At 41.1% G+C, this 20,755-nt stretch overlaps 1 protein-coding gene across 1 annotated transcript in view; it reads right to left on the bottom strand.

Moving 5' to 3' along the window:
• Positions 1 to 267: 267 nt before the first annotated feature.
• The window catches only part of LOC143929829 (alpha-2-macroglobulin-like protein 1), a 142,993-nt gene continuing 122,505 nt past the window's right edge, over positions 268 to 20,755 (bottom strand). The window contains exons 32-39 of the mRNA XM_077453805.1: positions 20,224 to 20,441; positions 16,467 to 16,682; positions 15,540 to 15,667; positions 13,211 to 13,295; positions 11,474 to 11,533; positions 9,900 to 9,999; positions 6,835 to 6,890; positions 268 to 1,824 (exon numbers count right to left, since the gene is read on the bottom strand). Of these exons, the coding sequence (XP_077309931.1) occupies positions 1,813 to 1,824; positions 6,835 to 6,890; positions 9,900 to 9,999; positions 11,474 to 11,533; positions 13,211 to 13,295; positions 15,540 to 15,667; positions 16,467 to 16,682; positions 20,224 to 20,441 (875 nt within the window). The 3' untranslated portion in view covers positions 268 to 1,812. The remainder of the gene's footprint in view (positions 1,825 to 6,834; positions 6,891 to 9,899; positions 10,000 to 11,473; positions 11,534 to 13,210; positions 13,296 to 15,539; positions 15,668 to 16,466; positions 16,683 to 20,223; positions 20,442 to 20,755) is intronic.

Genomic DNA, 20,755 nt, shown 5'->3' with positions numbered 1-20,755 from the left:
GATAGACTGCGTTCTCTGTAATGCTATCGGTCTCTAGTGAATGGATATCGTTGGTTCTCTGTAATGTCACTAGTCTCAAATGAATGAATAGGTTTTATTCTCAGTGATGTCACTGGTCCCAAGTGTTTAAATAGGCTACAGTTCTTCTTGTTTAGGTCATACGTTTCTCCCATGTGAAGGCCAGCTGCCATAAAACTTTACCAACTTGACCATAAATATTTGCAAAAACAAAATATCACACCATAAGGCTGCAAACTGAAAACGCATTTTATTTTGAAACCAACTGATCTAAAACAGCAAATCCTACACCATAGAGCATGGCATTTATACAAAGAAGACAAACTCTGCAGATAGACATAGATAGAAATGAACCATTAAATCCATAAAACAGCCAGTGTTTTCATGAAAGGTAGAGTAATATATAACATTCTGGAGATTGATTGCAAGCTTCATAGGTTAGGAAGTGGAAAGCATGGCTCAGCAATTAGACTCTGTTTTGTAATGTTGCCCAAATATTGCTATCCAACCATTACCTTCTATTTCTGTTTTGTGAAATTGTTAGCGACAATGAGGGAACAACGGTTATAATCAGGGTGCACATCAGGCGGGTTAGGTTTTTGAAGACCAATCTATTAGTCAATTTCAAATGGAGACTGGAGACCCATCTCAAGTATGGCATCGCTTTGGCTTGGTATGGCTTCCCTTTGGGTATAAATACCAACAAAAGTTTGTATTTATACTGCTTATGGCTGCAAGTACAATTTCATTTGGTAAGGTCCTTTCAAAGACCCTAATTCAATTTCAGTTTCTCAAATTTCAGTTTCTCAAATTTTGGTTTACGGTTTGTTGTGAACTGATATTTTAACTATTTTTTTTTTAGTATTAATATTGTAGCATCTAAAATCCAATTTTCAAAATGCATTGTTAACTTTTTAAATGAATGAGGAGGTGTGTTGCAGTGGGTTAGGCTCTTGGTAAAGGTAAGGGCCCAGGACATCTACGGTACTCTAGTCATGTCAAACTAAAAAAGCTACACAACCATTTACAGTTTACATGTTTGCCTAAGGTTACCTGTCCAAATATTGTCAATCCAAGTCTCAAAGACTTTATTCATTCTTGAGACCTGATGAAGAGAGAGCATCTAAACTCCAGAAACAAGTTGGCTATTTGTACAAATTCTACTTGAACTTTTTTTTATCAAATTAAATTTGTTCATTGAACTAAAATACTTTGGTGTGGCACTCTAGTCCTATTTCCTTCTCTAGTCAAACTAAAAAGCAGTTGTCCATGTCGAGCTTAGCCAACCAGTAAATACTCCAAAGCAATTTTATGTTTTTGGGTGAAGTGATGTTGTAAAGCAGGAAAGAAGCTTCCTTCAAGCTCATACAAACCCTAGAAGTATCCATTACAGGGGGGATTGTTCAGATGTGGCTTGCTTCTATGATGTAACTCTAAACACACAAATACTGAACCCAACGTGTCATAGGCAGTTGTCGATTACAGATTTTGCATTGACATAATGGACACTTTTTAAGACGTATCAGAAATTAAAATAAGGAATCGTGGAGCATTTAAGAGCCGAATATTGCATTAGAAAGAAGGAGTTTTTCTTGAAAACTTTGACAACCATGCATGAAATATTTCTGTTTTAGTTATGAATTCTCCAAGCGTAGATCAGTCTTATGTTGCTCCCATTGCTCTGGCAACTTTATTGCAGTTTTCAGTTGTATCTAAAATCTACGAATATTCTTCTTCTAGTAGTCTTACTCCTTGGGTACTAGAATGTGGACTTGTTTTTTCGTGCCACCACAGTTATGCGACCGGCTGTAGAAGAAAAACAATACAACGTGTCTGTGTTAGTGCTCATTCAAAAGTCTGAAATGAAGATTTCAAAAGCCTGGATTGAGGTTTAACAGAAGCATCTTCACGCAATCCAACATCTCAACATGTACTGCATAACAGCCAACATTTACATTTAGGGAAACCAAAAGTAAATGACTATGAACTGAACCTGATAGCTGACCACGTAAGCCATCCTTTAAGGTTAGAACAAATTCCCTCTATATCATAATTTATAGATGCAGTATAATTTTTTCAAAAAAGCTTACATTTTATCATTATATAGGCAGTCTCCAAAGTGGACCTTTAGCCTAAATTAACTTTATTTTTGCCCTGCCTCCTAGCCCTCCCCTTTCTCACATTTATGATTTTTTTTTTTTTATTTAAAGCTGAACCCCAGGAATTCAGCTACTTTGTAAAAAGTGCAGGCATACCATGAGTTAAGTCCAATGAGGTGCCTGCCACCTTCTAGACTTATCTCTATTATTTACATCTGACAGGTTTATTGCGCATGTATTGAAGCCTGCCCCAAGGAACAGGGCAGGGAATATTCAGATGATTCACTGCATAGCTGGGAATGGAGACCTACTCTGAGTTGCAGGGAGTTGAACTAAGACCCGCGTGGAGTGTGCAGCGAACCCGGGGACAGGGTTCAGTTCTGAGGCCTGCTTATTGAGCGTCTGGAAGCTTGTGTATGTGTATAGTGCCACTTCTAATGCTACTGTTGGAAGAGATATCCTGCAGTCCATTGAGAGGACTTGGGAACTTTGCAGAAGAAAGCCCCATGACTGCTGTGCTGCGTATGGGATGGGTGTGTCAAATACCCCCAATGCCACATGTGATGCTGGATTGTGCTACCCCTGCAGTCTGTTTCCAGTGGCTGTGCCTACATGAGATTGTGTCTCTCTACAGGATTGTGAGCTGTGTTGTGTACCATCCAGACACTGTGCTGTTGTGTCTAGGCTGTGTACTAAAATGTCCAGGGTAACATTCCTGCTGTACTACCATTCCAGCGCTGCTGTGTGAGAACCATGTGCTGTTGGGGATTGAGCTGCTGGGTTACTGGTCCAGTGCAGTGGACTCCACTCTGAAACTAGGTAACAGCTCCTATCTCTATCCATGCTGAGTGTAGGAGCACCTAGCCCCCTTAATGTAATGTTTGGCTAGTGTTGCCAATTTGTGTCATGAGAGAGAATTTCTGTCAAAGAAATTTCTGTCAAGAAACCTTAATAACCTTAAGGATTGCAAAGCTTTTAGTTGAGATAAGTTTTTCATAGCAGTCAAAGGGTCCTACCACTGGCAGAACTATATTTAATTCTCCATTCCAATTGCTTATAAGCAATTGGACCTACATCTGTTCCTGTCTTACCAAAGTCAACATGTGCAATTTAGCACCAGCAGCCACTATTAGTCCTGCACTGTAAGTGATGCTATCAAGGGCCCATTTACATTCCCTACTGGGAGAAGGGAAGACCAGAGCTCTGGTTGCTGGGGGTCTATGGCAAAGGGCATGTACTTTTATAGCCTATCTACACAAATGAAAATTATATCATACATACAGTATGTGTTAGGGAGTGTGGTCAGTCTTTTTTTGGAGGGGGAATTAACTGGCATCTAGTTATAGATCTAGGGCACATTTTGGAAAGAATCAGAACAAGGACTGGAGGACCAAAAACCAGATTGGATTCCTGGCTTTGTCAGATGAAATCTGTCTGGTTACTTTGAACACTATGAACTTCACTTGTGCTTCAATTTACTGTTCTGTATTTGTATCTGGTATTATTATTGCACAGCGGAGCTCAACTTACTCATTCTCTTTTTCTTTACTTCTTCTAGAGTCTCTTTAAGGAGGGTGTCTGAATAATGAATTTTGGGAAGCTAATACAGTATCTCACAAAAGTGAGTACACCCCTCACATTTTTGTAAATATTTTATTCTATATTTTAATGTGACAACACTAAAAAAAATGACACTTTGCTACAATGTAAATTAGTGAGTGTACAACGTACGTATCACAGTGTTAATTTGCTGTCCCGTCAAAATAAATCAACACACAGCCATGAATGTCTAAAACACTGACAGCAAAAGTGAGTACACCCTAAGTGAAAATGTCCAAATTGGGCTCAATTAGCCATTTGGTGTCATGTGACTTGTTAGGCCGCGTACACACGCGGGGACTGTTCGCCCAACTTTGTCCGTCAAACAGTTTCGGCAAAAAGTCCGCTCAAAATTAGCATGGACGGACATGGCCACACACGACGGATGAACAGTTTGCTGAAACTGTGCGCGATGACGTGAACGGCACGTACGACGGGACGAAAAATACGACGTCCTATACACTGCATTATAACTTTCGGCGTGTAAATCCTTTCTGAGCATGCGCGGAACTTAGTTTGACGAACAAGCCTACACACGAGGGGACTGTTCGCTGAAACAAGGTTTCAGCGGACAGTTTTTCGGAATTTCCGAAAAACCTTTTTCAGCGGACTGTTCGCTGAAACTGTCCGCTGAAAGCCCACACACGAGCGGACTGTTTGCCGAAACACTGTTCAGCGGACAAAGTTGGGCGAACAGTCCCCGCGTGTGTACGCGGCCTTAGTGTTACAAGGTCTCAGGTGTGAGTGGGGAGCAGGTGTGTTACATTTGGTGTTATCACTCTTACTCATACTGGTTACTGAAAGTTCAACATGGCACCTCATGGCAAAGAACTCTCTGAGGATCTGAAAAAAAATATTATTGCTCTATATAAAGATGGCCTAGGCTATAAGAAGATTGCCAAGACCCTGAAACTGAGCTGCAGCATGGTGGCCAAGACCATACAGCAGCTTAGCAGGACAGGTTCCACTCAGAACAGGCCTTGCCATGGTCGACCAAAGAAGTTGAGTGCACGTGCTCAGCGTCATATCCAGAGTTTATGTTTGGGAAATAGACATGTGAGTGCTGCCAGCATTGCTGCAGGAGTTGAAGGGTTGGGGGGGGGGGGGGGGGTCAGCCTGTCAGTGCTCAGACCATTGTATTCACTGCACCATATTGTTCTGCATGGCTGTCATCCCAGAAGGAAGCCTCTTCTAAAGATGATGCACAAGACAGCCTGAAAACAGTTTTCTGAAGACAAGCAGACTAACAACATGGATTACTGGAACCTAAATCCTATTGAGCATCTGTGGGGCATTCTCAAACGGAAGGTGGAGGAGCGCAAGATCTCTAACATCCACCAGCTCCATGATGTCATCATGGAGGAGTGGAAGAGGACTCCAGTGGCGACCTGTGAAGCTCTGGTGAACTCCATACCCAAGTGGGTTAAGGCAGTGCTGGAAAATAATGGTGGCCACATAAAATATTGACACTTTGGGGCCAATTTGGACATTTTCACTTTTCTTGCCAGCAGTTTAGACATTAATGGCTCTGTGTTGAGATATTTTGAGGGGACAGCAAATTTACACCGTTATACAAGCTGTACACTCACTACTTTATGTGAGGGGTTTACTCACTTTTGTGATATAATGTATCATCCAGGAACATTGTATTACAGGCACAAAATATACTCAGACTTTATCTGGCTCATGCCCGGGATATTCAGAGTGAACATATGATGAAGAAATGTACAAAATCTCCATGACACCACAAACTGTAGATCTATTGATACACTGTATAGACAACTATGACTTTAATTGTAAAAGTCAAGCTAAGCCCCACACTCCTCTACCCCATGAGTCTCCTTCTTGGTCAAGAATGCCACCCGTTGCGTTAAAAGACCAATAGAAAGCATAAGAGGAAGGAAGGGGTTGAACCATGCTAGAATTTTACAGGAAACGCATACAATGCAGGTGCCTCCTATCTCTGTTTTGATGAAGAACTCAGCTAGAAAAATCGAGAACCCAATGGTGACTTTCACACTTCCTTCATAGTTAGTCAGGTTGAAAAAAGACACAAGTCCATCCAGTTCAACCACAAAAAAATAATAATAATAATATCATACAATCCCATATACCCAATTCTATACCCACAGTTGATCCAGAGGAAGGCAAAACCCCCCAGCAGAGCATGATCCAATTTGCTAAAGCAGAGGAAAAAATTCCTTCCTGATCCCCCGAGAGGCAATCGGATTTTCCCCGGATCAACTTTACCTATAAATGTAAGTACCAGTTATATTATATTATTATGTACATTTAGGAAAGAATCCAGGCCCTTCTTCAAGCAATCTACTGAGCTGGCCAGAACCACCTCTGCAGGGAGTCTATTCCACATTTTCACAGCTCTTACAGCTCACAGCTCTTACTGTGAAAAACCTTTCCGTATTTGGAGATGAAATCTCTTTTCCTCTAGACGTAAAGAATGCCCCCTTGTCCTCTTTGTTGACTCTAAAGTGAATAACTCAACACCAAGTTCACTATATGGACCCCTTATATATTTGTACACTTTGATCATATCCCCCCTTAATCTCATCTTATCAAGAGTGAATAAATTCAGTTCCTCTAATATTTCCTCATAGCTGAGTTCCTCCATGCCTCTTATCAGTTTGGTTGCCCTTCTCTGCACTTTCTCCAGTTCCCCGATATCCTTTTTGAGAACTGGTGCCCAAAACGGAACTGCATATTCCAGATGAGGTCTTACTAATGATTTGAACAGGGGCAAAATGATATCCCTCTCTCTGGAGTCCATACCCCTCTTAATACAAGAAAGGACTTTGCTCGCTTTGGAAACCGCAGCTTGGCATTGCATGTTATTATTGAGCTTATGATCTACCAAAACCCCCAGATCCTTCCCCACTATGGATTCCCCCAGTTGTACTCCCTCTAGTATGTATGATGAATGCATATTCTTAGGCCCCAAGTGCATAACTTTACATTTCTCACAATTAAAACCTCATCTGCCACATAGTCGCCCAATTAGACAGAGCATTGAGGTCGGCTTGTAAATTTGAGACTCTAAAATTCAAAATGAAAATAAATTAATTTTGTCCTTAACTGCTATATAAATACATAAAATACAAACCTCTGTCACAAGTTCACTGTCACATGGATACTTATATCTTGCACCTCCAGTCTCACCTAGAATCAGAGATAATACAGAAGGTTTGAAAAATGGTGACAGGTTAAAGGAGAATTAAATTGATGACTTGCCATTGACAGACTGGTGTACTGCCCAGACAGATAGTGAAATAAGACATGTGTTTGTCATCTGATGCATTCAAATTAAACCCACCCAATCCTAACAGGCCACAGATGGATCAAAATTTGTCTGGTTCAGCAGGGACCGTCCAAATTTCGATCCACGCATGGCTGCTACCGCTGGACAGAGGTCAATTCAGTAAATGACTTGTGGAGAATGGGCCTGTTGGAATTTTTTTTTTTTGATTAGTGGCTTCAGCAGTGATCAGTGTAACCTGACAGTAGAGGAGTTCTGCTGTCAGAATACAATGGCTGAGTGGGGAGGATTCCTCTACACACCTCAAATGTGCAGAAAGAAAAATACCTATTTATTTCTTGAAAATAACAGGTTGGGTGACATAACTGACCAAATGTGGCCATGGTCACCATCCTTCCCCCTTTGTCTTCAAACCAACTGATGGTCAGGAGTGGTGACAGGTTGATGGATCTGCATGTTTTTCTTTGGTGGGTTAGTGGATATCGCTCATCATGATGGACAAGGATCTGCATCGCTAAACGGTGTGATTTATGATGGATTTGTGGGACATTTTTATTTATTTTTTGTAAAAATATTTTACAATTATTTACTGTTTATATTTGTTTGTAAATGAGTTGGGGTACATTGTACTTATACCTGTGGGAGGAGCAGTATCTAGGGCCCCTCTTAATTTTTAAGGGGACATTCATATACCAATAAGCCCTCACCTTTATATCCCACAACCACAGGGCTGGGCTTGTGGGGAAGAGGTTATTGTCTCCACTGACAAGGTACCCTCCCCATGTTGAGAATTTGTGGTCTGTAATGGTTTGGGTGAAGGGGAGAGGGGAGTCAGAAGGTTTGCATGGTCATCTCGCTTTTTTTTCTTGCCTGCCAGGCTTCATGCTGGCCTTGGAGATGAATCATGGGATTAAGTCGTCTGACGAAACATGTAGGGTCGTGGCCACACGGCAGGCATTCAGAGTTTACGGAGGATGGAGTGTGTTACGATCAGACCTGCTGCATTCAATAGTGGGAGCACGGAAAAGGAGTGGGTGAGACGTCACTAGCTGGCACACTACTCGGGATTCATCATGACCACTATATATCGTTTTATCAGCGCATGAAGTCTGTGGTTTATTCATCTTGGTTGTTTTTTGTTTTTGTTTTTTTTAGGCTTGCTGTGATTTTACACATGTGAGTTCAACTGTGTGAGTTTTACTGAATTTCAAATAAATGTGCAGTGCTATATCACACTATTGGAAACGCTTTTTCTCTAAGCCCTTGTACACACGGTCGGACATTCCAACAACAAAATCCATCAGATTTTGTCCGACGGATTTTGTCCGAAACTGGTGTTGCATACACACAGTCGGACAAAGTTGTCGGAAAATCCAATCGTTTGTAACGTGATGACGTTATTTCGTTACGACGGGACTACGTTCAGGCTAGTAGCCAATAGCTTTGGTCTAGAAATTTGATCTGAGCATGCGTGGCACTTTGTCCGATCGGAATTCTCTACTAACGATCGGAAAAAGTCAGATTGGATCATGTTGTCGGAAAATTTTATAGCCCAGCTCTACAACTTTGTCGCTCGGATATTCAGACGGAAACAGTCCAATGTAGCCCACACACAGTTGGATTATCCAACATCACGGTCCGATCGGACATTTTTCGTCGGAATGTCCGACTGTGTGTACAAGGGCTTACATTTGTAACAACTAATTCTTGAGGAAAAGAGATTGTGCTAATCACGATTGCTATCTGAAGATCCATTTGAAGCCCGGATAAGTGTGGTTAAAAGCGATTTATGCCAACACGAGGAGTGGGAGGCATATGCAGCTGGTGAGTGCAAGTCCTTTAGTTGGAGTGGAATCACGGTCACTGAGGTGTGGTGGACGTGCACAAGGACAACACTAATTCTATCCACCATTCATCGAATCACTTGTTTTGTGTTTTATGGACACTTAATAATAATAATATTTTTGGTTCTAATATTTTTTCTTTATTTTATCTTTTCTATTTGAAATTTAAAAAAAAAAAATCTTTTATTCAATTTTTTAAATATTTTTGAATTAATATTTTTCTTCACATTTTCTCACAGAGAGTGTGTGTGTGTTTTTGTTTGTTTTTGTTTTTTTGGGTGCACTGGCTCTTGAGGTATCTTGACTTTTTTTCCCCTTTTATCACTTAATATGATATGAGGTACTTTTAATGTCAAGAGTTTTAGTGAATGTTTTTTGAATAATTTTTGCAGCACAGTATTTAGGTGATATTTAGGAGGTCACTGTGTAATCACTACACTACTGATTTGATAATATTAGAGCGACGCTATTTATCTTATTGCTTTGAGAGGTATAAATTCAGATATATGGTTGTTGTGTTCAAGGCAGCTGCCTTAGTTTTAGTTTTTTCACTTTTTATTTTTCACATATTTATAAGTGCAGTGGTGATCACATGAGTTGGAGGGCAGGTGCTTGTGAATCATCAGTTTTGCTATATTCTTTCTATGTTGTTCTATTCTATTTGTTTCTATTATATTCTAGTCTATTCTTTTTTGTTATTTTTTATTCTCTTTTACTCTATTCTATTCTTTTATTTTCTGTTATATTCTCTTCTATTCTATCTTTTTTTTTTTTTATATAAATTTTCTATAAATTTGAAAACTATTCGAAAACCATTTAAATTCGAAAAGTATTTGAAAATGATTTAAATTTGAATTCCGTCTGAATTTTATTTTTTTATTTTTTTCGGATTCGTTTAAATTTGTTACTTTTGTTATTTGGAAATTTAGATACATCCGAATTTCAGAAAAACGAAAACTCCTCTGAATTTTAATTCAGAACGAAACGAACCACACATGGCTATTATAGGCATGTATTGCCCCATGCAGTATTGATACCTGTATATTAGTTAGGATTCTCTGGCATTACCTGTAGTTATTTCTTCTGCTACAACGGAGGCCGTCATAAAGGTTGAGACCTTTTTCTGTAAGTATGTTGTCAAAGTGAACTTGGTTGCAATGCTGGTGACCTAAAAGAAAAATATATTAATATATACCTTGAAAAAAATATATATATACATCAATCGGACTCAATACCTTGGCTAATCTAGGAGAAAATGAACATGCCTCCTACAGCAATAAATTAATTGCCTTAAAGGACAATGTGCAGGTCAGGGAATGCTCTTTACAGACACACTTTTCTCTGCATTGACAAGGTGACATTGTTTCTTTTAAAGTGACCTACATGGTCAAAGTACAGGTTCACGTTAAATATGTGCATTCCAAACACGCACGGTCACGTGATTTACATTCCTGGGTATATCCAGCTCTGAGTGTTCAGGTAGGAGGACATTTCCACTATAGCCTGTGTCCTTCTGCTGTTACGTGACATCCCACCCACTGTGTTCTTTATTTAGTTACTGGGCATGGAGGAGGAAGGAGGGACTGGGCTGTCATTTAGGATCTGTATACACACCCACATGTATGATGTCATACCATGTGACCCGGCTAGCTCAGCTCGAGACAGGAAATGTTCTCTCCAGCAATAGAGACCAAACTGAGCATGTGCAGGGGGGCCGCTCTGTGTATCTGGCTTATCTGGCCTGGCCAAGAGTGACCCTGCAGGAAGGGAAGGATCTGTGCATACAGGATCAAAGGGGCTTTTTACACAATACACAGGATTAACCCCTTAAGTTCCACAGTGAGTATAACCAGCATGCTATTCTGCATATATAGATAGATTTTACTGTTCCTGAGGTACTCAAGCCTTGGCCCAAACCACCTCCTGGCCCAGCCAGGCATATCTTTTACTTGTAGGCAGATGCAGTCTACTTTCTCCACTGCAGGTGGCACCCAACCACAGCGGCATGGCAGGAGGAGGGAAAATCAAGAGGTACATGGTTCCTCTATGGTTTCCTGGGTCACTTGAGAAGCTATCTGACTGGATGCTGCCACCCCATGTGACTCTAACAGCCATCTTGGGTCAGGCAGAACCTATTTAAGGCCCTGGCTCCCAGGCTTGGCATGCATTTAGCATGTGGGTAGAGTAGGGACAGGTCACTCATCTGCCAAAAACAGTCATTAGTGGCAGGGAGAGGTTCCAGACGAGTAGGAAAAGCATAGAGACATGCCATCCTACCTGGAGACCTCCCCATTTGGGCCCGGACTGGCCAGACCGCATTCCACCCCTCAAGACAGATGCTGATGGCACAACTGAGACCTGCTTTGCTATACAGTGCTGTTACTTGCCCTGAATGTTATGCCGTTGGGCGTCTTCCCACAGGGTGTGTTAGGAATTACTGGGTTCTGCGTTAATACAGGTTCTGTTCTCTATACCCGGAGTCTGTGTAATTACTTCCGCCACACTATTCTGCACCTCCCCACATACTGTCATCACTGGCTTTGACCAAATGTCAAACTTCAGGGAGGATGGGCGCAGTTCTAATGTAGGACAATGTTGGAGAAAAAGTCTACAAGAATAATGAACAAGAGGTTTTGACTTACTGATTTTAAATAGAAGAGTGCTTTGTTGCCATTCATTCTATAATCTGCGATGTTAGACTGCTAGAAAAAAATTCAATGGAAAAGATGTAATGGTGACCCACCTTGGCTTCGTATTGACATATTTTAAAATTATGAGATGACTTTTCTCTCTACCCCTACCGCATTATACATAAAAATGATATACTTTACCTTTTCCAGGTTTCTTCAACCAGGTTTGATAATGTCTAAGATTCTCTTCATCCTCTTCTGTCACCAGCAGTATGAAGGCAGGGGCCAACCATTTTAATGATACACTATATGTTTAGTGTGTAGCTGGTGTTAAGGTTCCTGTAGCAAGGGGGTCGTTTAGCATAAGGGTTTGGGTCTCTAGGGCTCTCTTGCTTGGAAGATGGAAGGAGAGGGACCGTAAATCGAGAGGATGTAGTGTGGCACTGAAGCGGCTCACCACTTGGTGGGATCCTGAGCAGGACTGTTCGGGGGGGTACCACTAAAAGATGGGAACCACTACAAGCTAAAGGTATTGGACACCACAACATAACCCAAATCCTGCCTAAATTTAAAGAAAAATGCTAAAAGTGAGGAAACCTGTTGCCATGTGAATGCTGAATATAAACAGTTTAAATAAGTTTGCATGTTTTGCCAGCTTTATTCAGTAAACAGAGCTGTTGGTTAAGTGAATTGTCTGGTCTGATTTACTATGAATACTGAGTGAAATCCTACAGTATATGGAAATGGGGAACAAAGTGTGTACCTAAATGTTAACTTTCTGAATAATGAAAAGAGAAAGATATAAGAAGGAGAAGATGCCAGTTTGGGAATGGAGATAGTGATGGTTGGTGAAACAGGTTCTAAAAGAGGTATAGATTGGTGGTCTACCCTTCTAGAGGCAGCGGCCCAAAGCTAGGACCTGCTGCGTAGCAAAACCCTCCTATGGACTGGGCCTGGACCAGGAATGTGAGAGGCCCCACGAAGTATACAAAAGGTTTTTCTCCATAGCTTGCGGGTTGAAGAGTAAAATGTAATGTGTAGTGTGTGTTAAAGAACTGGTAGAGGCAGTTCGGTTTTCTTTACCATCTTCCTCAAAATAATTTGGCAGTCAGTGCTGAGATGGGTGTTACTGGCAGGAGAAAAGACCTGGAGCCCGGCATAACCGGTTGGCGACTGGCCATTAATGAGTCGATCGTTCACACATTATATGACGCCAACTCCAACACACACTATTATTAGGTGATAGCATGCTGGTTCTGCCATGTTATCGGTGTGACCAAGAGGCATGCTGCTCTCTGCAGAATATCTCCTGTGAGTCCATAGTGGAGATCCTTGACCTTGCGGTTCAGAGGAAATCCATTTAATTATGTTGGGCATCAGGATTATGAATCCAGTCTTTGTTAATGATCAATAGTGAGCATATTGAGACTATGGAGGCATCCGAATCCGATTTAGATGGGTAGATGAGAATCCCTTCCTACACAATGGCAGGCCCTGCATTTGGTGTTCATAGTCATTAGGCACATTTTTAATCTACCGGTACTTTTTTTTTGTGATAAATCATTAAATTACACTGTGATCATCAAACAGGCCAGTTACTTTCCAAAAAAAAAACCTGCAATCCATTTAAACTGCTATCTAACTTGGCCCCCAAATATTTCACCCAGTCAGTTTATATCCAATGTGCTTGTTTCAGTCAATGCTTCTCAATATTTTTAGATATAAAAATCCAAAAATTGTGAGACTTACCTTTCTTACTGAATTAAGGTCAGCCCAATATCCAGTCAGTATGTCAACAGACACAATAGTATCACCACACTCCTCTCCCTTGTATCTGAAATAGGAAAACTCGATTTTGTAAGTCTGGAAAAATGTATTATAGGAGGGCTGTGCTGAAAGTAATGCAAAATTGGGCATTACTTTTTTATTAACTAACATAGGTCGATCAAATTTCATATGTTGGTAGAGTAACTATTCCTTTATAGTAACTCTTCTTCCTTTTCATTGCAGGTAAAAAAAAAGGATTCCACGCAGACGTAGCGTGTTGTCATTGAGTTCTTGACAAAGGAGTGGTGAAGGCTTTCCAACATCCACAGAAGGCTACAGAATGGAGATAACACCTTTGACAAGAGAAATGTCTTGTCATTGGTGTAATCTCTGTAAACATTCTGTAGTCTTCTATGGATGTTGAACAGCTTGCGCCCCATTGCTTCTGTTTGGAATCCATGATTTACCAGAAATGATCAGTAAGAACTAAAGAGGAAGAGTTACTGTACTAACACTTGAAATTTGAACAACCAATGTAAGCAAATAAAAAAGTTATACCCACTATTTCTTTTCTACAGCCCTCACAAAAGTGAGGAGCAATTAAAGGAAGATGTGATCAGACAAGTGACCAGCTGTATTTAAAGTGTATATATAAACCCTAAATCTATTTCTTACCTAAAGTTTCTTACCTAGACATCCAACCAGTAACAGCGCTTCCTGATGCAGGCTGGCAAAAGCAAAGTCGCGGCCTTTCAATTAGTAGCAGAAATGCCTGCCTGCGTTTAAAGCTCCTCCGGTTGGCTGTATGGCTGCCTATCTGGTAGATTTAATGGACAACTAAAGGAATGCACATGGCAGGCTGACAACACTATCCTTAATTTCAATGCAGTAGCTGATTGTAGAGTGTGGGCCTTCAGGACTACTCTGAAGCTTAGGTTGAGGATTTGTGGCCGTTAGGTTCCTTCTTCGCCTGCCTTGGGGTAGGGGGATTTCTCTGAGACCCTCTCAACTAGTACTTGTTGGTCAGCTTCAACTGATCATAAGGAGAGGGGTCTACCAGGCTTTTTGTGAGTGATTATGTGTTTATGTGTATTGTTACAGTACTGGGATCCAAGGTTCTGATGAAGCCAGTGGCGGCCCATGCATTGTGGGCACATGGGCACTGCCCCCCCAACACCTCCGCCGCCCTCCCTATCCATGCGCCCGGCCCCTTTCAGGACACAGGGTGCATGAATTACTATGGCGAGGATAGGCGGGGGTGTATTTTGAATCATCTGATTAGAGCCAGAGGCTCTAATAGACTTCAAAATAGAGTGGGCTTGGGTTGCAGAGCACTGCGTCCTGATCCCACCATGTTGTGTGATGATGATGAATGAATTTTTACTGTTTTCACACTAACGTTCCTCCCAGCCAATCAGGATGCAGGTCTTGAGACCTATTTCCCAATTGGCCAAAGCATCAGGCGATCCTATTGGATGCTTACCGCTTAAAAGCAACAGGAAGAAAATACACAGCTGTGGGAGTAGCAGACACCGGGGCCGCTGCCCGCATCCCATACTGGGAGAGGAGGAGAGGACACTGCAGCATGCAAGCCCTAGATCGGGTAGGTTCCACAACTCTGTCCTCCCCAGGGGGGTGGGGGTGGCTGGTGTGTGTTATGCCACAGTCTGCTGGGGTGGGGGTCAATGTGTTATCAGAGTCACACTGCAGTCTGCCCAGGGGGGGTTGCTGCTGTCAGTGCCCCCCAAAACTAAAATCCACCAGCCATTGGTTGTATTTCCAGTGTCCACCAGCAAGTGTCTCCCAGCAGACTCCAGTAATCAGTTTCCACCTGATCCTGGCTGCTGGGCGGATATTTAGGTCCTTTCCTAGTAAGTGGCTCTCACAGTGTTTTGCTGCTGCTAGATTCTGTTTGCCTAGATCCTGCTCTTGCTTCCTGCCTTGTACCCTGCTTCCTTTTTCCTGATCCCAATTTTGTTTTCCCCTTCCTGTCTGCTCCCAGCACCTCCAGTTTTCAGTGTTTCCCATTTTATATATATATATTGTATATAGTTAGTTGTTAGGGTTCTGTTTGTAAGTTATTAGTCATGTATTCTATCACTGGGTTTTTCGGTTAACTTATATTTTCCGTTTGCTCTACTAGTGTTTGGAAGCATTTCCTTTCACTGTAAATAAATTTCACTTAAAGAATACACCATCTGGTCCCAGTTTTCTGAGTGTAGCCACACAGATCTGGCCACCTCTGCTGCCCCAGTTTTCTCCCAACCCTCACCTGTACAGACCCTGATAAAAGGGAATTGGAAAGAGGTACCTGATAGAAACCGTAACATCAACCTTTTTTGCTACCCCACCGAAGCAATCCAATGCTGTTGCCTGGGCAGTCACGTCAAAAGCAGAATTTTCTTCTTTAGCAATCATTATGTTGTAGGAAGTCGAAAGCTAAAAAGAGAAAGGCCGAGAAGGAATGAGAATGGGAGAGAGAGCGTGAGGGAAAAAAGTCGGAGAAATTTTTATTATTACTATTATTATTATTATAATACAGGATTTATATAGCACCAACTCAAGCACATTGAGGAGATTCAGGTCCCTCTGGACTCCTTGCTTGTGGCCATCGATGTCGAGGCTTTGTACTCGAGCATCCCCCCCACAAGCAGGGAGTCCTGATGGCCAAGTTCTTCTTGATGGAGCAGGATCGCTCAACTTGGCCTCTCAATGAATTTATCCTACAATTATTATTTATCATTCTTACCTGGAAATATTTTGTTTTTGAAGAATACATTTTTTGCAAACCCCAGGTGTAGCCATAGGCAATCTCTATTTGAGAGCCTGGGAGAGAATTATTTTTTCTAACAACCAATACACTGTCTGGTATAGATTCATAGACGATGTATTCTTGGTTTGGACAGGGTCTCCAGCATTTGTTGAAGAAATGTATCCAGGCACTCAATAATAACCATATTAATTTACACTTTACATTTAATATGGATGATACACAGATCCCCTTTCTGATTCTGTTGATCATCAAGAACTCTGATGGGACTGTCGGTACTAACTTTTACCGAAAACCCACAGCCGGCTTCCAGCGCACATCCCAGACCCTGCGCGCAAGAACTACACTCAAGATGAAGACTTTTACACTCCGGCTGTGCAAATGCCTGTTACTTAAAGGCTATTCTTGTACATATTCAGGAACATTTTCCTAGAGAGAGGTTCTCTTTAGTGATGCCACCTGTCTTACCTGAACAAAAGGGCTGCCTGTACCAGTGACAACGAATTTATACTCTGCAAAAGGTGAAGAGATGTCCTTTCTCTGGATTATAAATTTATTTTGTTTGTTAATCGCCACACTGAAAACCTCCATCTCATTTTGAAGTAAAGAAACAACAACGTCGGTCTCCTTTGTATTAATTATCCGCGCAAAGCGAGTCAGAGCTTCAGTCGCCGATGATGTAGTCTGCCAGAAAGAAATGGATGGAAAGTTTAAAGGAAAACTGTAATATTTTGAAGATCAGTTTAGGTTTATAAATTTTAACTACTTTCACTAAGGGCCGGTTCACACCACAGTTTCTGCGTCCTTTGATGCATTTTCAATGCATCCCAGTGCATTTTCCTCTTCTTCTTTTTTTGGATAGAGTGGAGAGGGATTAGGACCCCTGTCAGTTTTTATTGCTGTCTGTGCCCAATTAAAGGAGATTTGCCCTCTTTATTTATCCTGTTTAACATTATCATTGAAAAGGAAGATAAAAGAAAATCCCAAACTTTGGGTTGTCCCCAGAAAAGTAATAGAGTGGGAAATCTCCCCCCTAGTTCTGTTGACCTGGGGTCCCAAAGGAATTCCTTTAATCTGCAGTCTCCAAAACATCTGAATCATGTCCCCCTCTGTCCTTCCACATCTAGAACAGGAAGCATCCTGTCTTCGACCAAAGAAAAAAAGTTTTTGCGGAGTGTAATAAACTCTATACAATAAAAATAAATGTGACATCTTCTGGGGTGGAGAAAGAGAAACCCATAGTGCTAGCTCCAGGATCCTTTCCCATTGTGTTTCCGATATATTTCCCACATCTCTTTCCCACTTCTTTCTATAAGGCCGTTCCTGCATTCCTTCCCAACTTTCTTTATATAAACTTAGATATATTTTTGATATTAAGCCTTTCATTGACTTAGCTCGGATAATTTTCTGTAATACCGGTATGCTACACCATTCTATTTCCTGTCCTCTAAACTGCTCTGCCATTGCATGTCTTACCTGCAGATATCTAAAGAAGGATTTATTCGGGATTGCAAATTGTTCCCTTAGTTCCTGAAAGGATTTTAGCTTTCCGTTCTGATAAAGCTGGTGAATGTACTTTATGGCACGTCTTTCCCATTCCCTAATTAACCCTATTTTCTGCATCTCGCCCAACTTGCTATTTGCCCATAGGGGGGGAATATACTGTGAAGCCTCTATATCCCAAAATTCACTTTGCCCCTTCTCAGCAAGAACTTTAAACAACGCTAAACTTTGGTTTACAAAAATAAAATCTGTTTAAGTATGTATCCTCAACTGAAAAAAAAAAGCCCTTTCCGTTGTTCTCAGCCTCCTCCAAATCTTAATTCTTTGTTTCGCTTCTGTGATCTAGTGGAAGATGTAACAAGCAGACAGAAATGCACAGTAAGAAACAATTTAATGAAAAATAGATCAGAGCCTCTAAGCAGTGGATGCGTGTGGATTATGTTTGGAGAATAAGGATATCATTTAGTGTCACTTTAAGATGACAAAGTAATAGTAATTTAATTTAAGGACAAAAAAGGCTTTTATTTTGTGGTGGGGTCTTGCAAAAAAACTAAAAAAAACCATAATGCAATGCTTAGACAGAAAAAAAAAAAAAAAAAGATGCATACTTTCTTTGTTGTGTGTTAAATAAAAAAATAATAAAAAAATAAAAAGTTACTGTAGAATAAAGTATGAATATTATTCTATAATTTAAAATGAGATTTAAATTCCGACTCTGGTACAGAGTATTGCAAAGTTATTTACAAATGAAACAAAGGTTGTTTTTTTTTTATTCAGTTTTGTGCTTTTTTAAATGTGACACTAACAAAAAATAAAAAAATTAACTAACAAAAAAAGTTTAATTATTGATGGTTAATAAAATAAAATGGAAACAAGAAAAGTGGGATGATAATAGTTAAAGAGAGAAGGGGAAGAAGGGGTTATTTAAGTGTTTCTTCCCATTCTCTCTTTAACTATTATCGTCCCACTTTTCTTTCATTATTAGAGTAAACTAAGTGTTAATAAGGAGTAAATGTACACATTTTATGAAAAAGAAAAGCCGTGGCCCAAATCCATCTTAAACCTGTTGTAGTGTCAGGTCACCTTGAAGGGGGGGTGACAAATGCACACCGTAGGGATCAGGAGTGCACCGCAAGGTTGTGGACCCTATGGCTGACTGCTGCAGACGGGACACAGATCCCACTGGGGTTAGAGCGTAAGATTCCCTGGGGCGCGGAGTCTAAGAACCAGCAGGTGTTCACCAGCACCTCTAGTGGTGAGGATGGACTTGGCTGCAACTGGCTCCAGGTCGCGACCCCCAGGGTCCCCCAGCTTACACCCACAGTAGGCAACAGGAGGATAGGGATAGTGAGGAACAAAGCCAAGGTCGGGGACACAAGCAGACAGGAATAGTCAGGGACAAGCCAAAAGGTCAGGATCATAGGCAAACAGGGATAGTCAAGGACACGCCAAAGTCGGTAACGGAACAACAGAAGAGCACATGGCAGGTAACAGGAAGATAACACACAAAGGTTGATCAGCAGGGTTGGCCTGCAGTGCACAGGTTAATATAGAGCTCTCTGATAGGAGCTAGGGTGGAACCATGCCAGAGGATGGATTACAAAAGCAGTCAGGTGAGGGTCGGCTGGTCTCTAGAGATGAACACATGGATACAGGTAAGCAGGCAAACACTATTGCAAAACCATGACATGTAGTTAACATAGCTCCAGGATTATAAAAAAAACGAAAAAAAAAAAGTGCTCCATACAGATGTATACTATTGTTTTTAGTCTCTGTGCCATGTACATTTGAAAAACTGGTTAGATGTAGAATTTGCAAAAAAAAAAAAAATGCTGTTGATTGGAGTATTGTTTGGGGGGGTGTCTAATGACTGGAGAGTCAGGTCATTATTGCCTAATGAATAAATCTATGATTTTAGGGCCCTGTTTTATGCACTATTCAACAGCAGCTCTGGATGTACATCTAGATCAGTGATGGCGAACCTTGGCCAGATGTTTTGGAACTACATTTACCATGATGATCATGCACTCCTTACTGTAGTTGAGCATCATGGGAAATGTTGTTCCAAAATATCTGGGGTGCTAATTTTCGCCGTCACTGTTCTGGCTGATGGGTCATAAAGAAATCATTGGCATGGTGGTTCCACCCACTGGCTTAGAATAAGGAACAATCCTCTTATTTTTGGGATAAGTGATAGAATGAGACACTTGGATGCCTTATGTTCTAATGCCGCGTACAAGCGGTCGGACTTTCCAGCAGAAAAATTCAGATGGAATCTTTTCATCGGACAGTCCGATTGTATGTGGGCCTCTTGGACTTTTTTTTCAGAAACTTCTGACGGACCTAGAAATAGAACATGTTTTAAATATTTCCGACAGAATCAATTCCTATCGGGAAAACCGATCGTCTGTATGCTGTTTTCCGAAGGACCCAAAACGACACATGCTATGAAGCAAGTACGGGATGGCGGATATTGGCTAATGGCTATTGAACTTCCTTTTTCTAGTCCAGACGTACGAGCTGTATGTGCTGTGTTCTAGACGGTCGGACTTTTGGGTGATCGTGTGTAGGCAAAACCGTTTCAGTGGAACTCTGTCAGAAAGATCGTCAGTTTATTCCGATGGATATAACGGTCGTGTGTACACGGCATAAGAATGCTTTACTGTGCTATGGTAAACCATTGTAAATATTTGGCCACAATTATATAGTAAATCTTTAATACCTGTGAAGCATAAAAACCTCCCGATTGAGTCATTCGACCAGACAGCCATTTTGCTATACTGCCCATTGTGTTTAAAAGCTCTTGACTGGGTTTTGGATGTTTTGTCATGCTTATCAGGATAGTTGATGTGGTCAAGACGTCTCCATTACTCAATGTTGGGAAATATTGATATAATACTAACTTCAGATCTTTTTCACGCCTCCAAAAATATATGTTACCTAGAGAAGAGAGAAAGAAGGTTCAGTTGTTATGCAGGGAACATGGGGGGAGCTGAGGTCTGATCGGTGTAAACCTTCCATCAAGCATGTATGCTAAAAAGGAGTTTATGGCAGAAGCTGTACCCAATAAAGGGAAGCAGAAAACAATGGAACAGTCATTAGTATTGCGCTTGTTTTTCCTAATCATTTCTCCATTACGGATTTACAATGCCTTGTTGTGCACTATGCATGTTTGTGTGGGTGGCCATCTTGTTAGAGCAGCTGTGCTTTGTATCTCCATATCAGAGCTGCTCCTATGAAGATTGGGGATCGGA

Source organism: Lithobates pipiens, unplaced genomic scaffold, assembly GCF_037356315.1.
Source record: "Lithobates pipiens isolate NorthernLeopardFrog02 unplaced genomic scaffold, aLitPip1_a1.2 Scaffold_25, whole genome shotgun sequence".
NCBI lineage: Eukaryota > Metazoa > Chordata > Amphibia > Anura > Ranidae > Lithobates > Lithobates pipiens.
The sequence above is the reverse complement of the archived record's forward strand: the minus strand, read 5'-3'. Positions and strand labels throughout refer to the sequence as shown.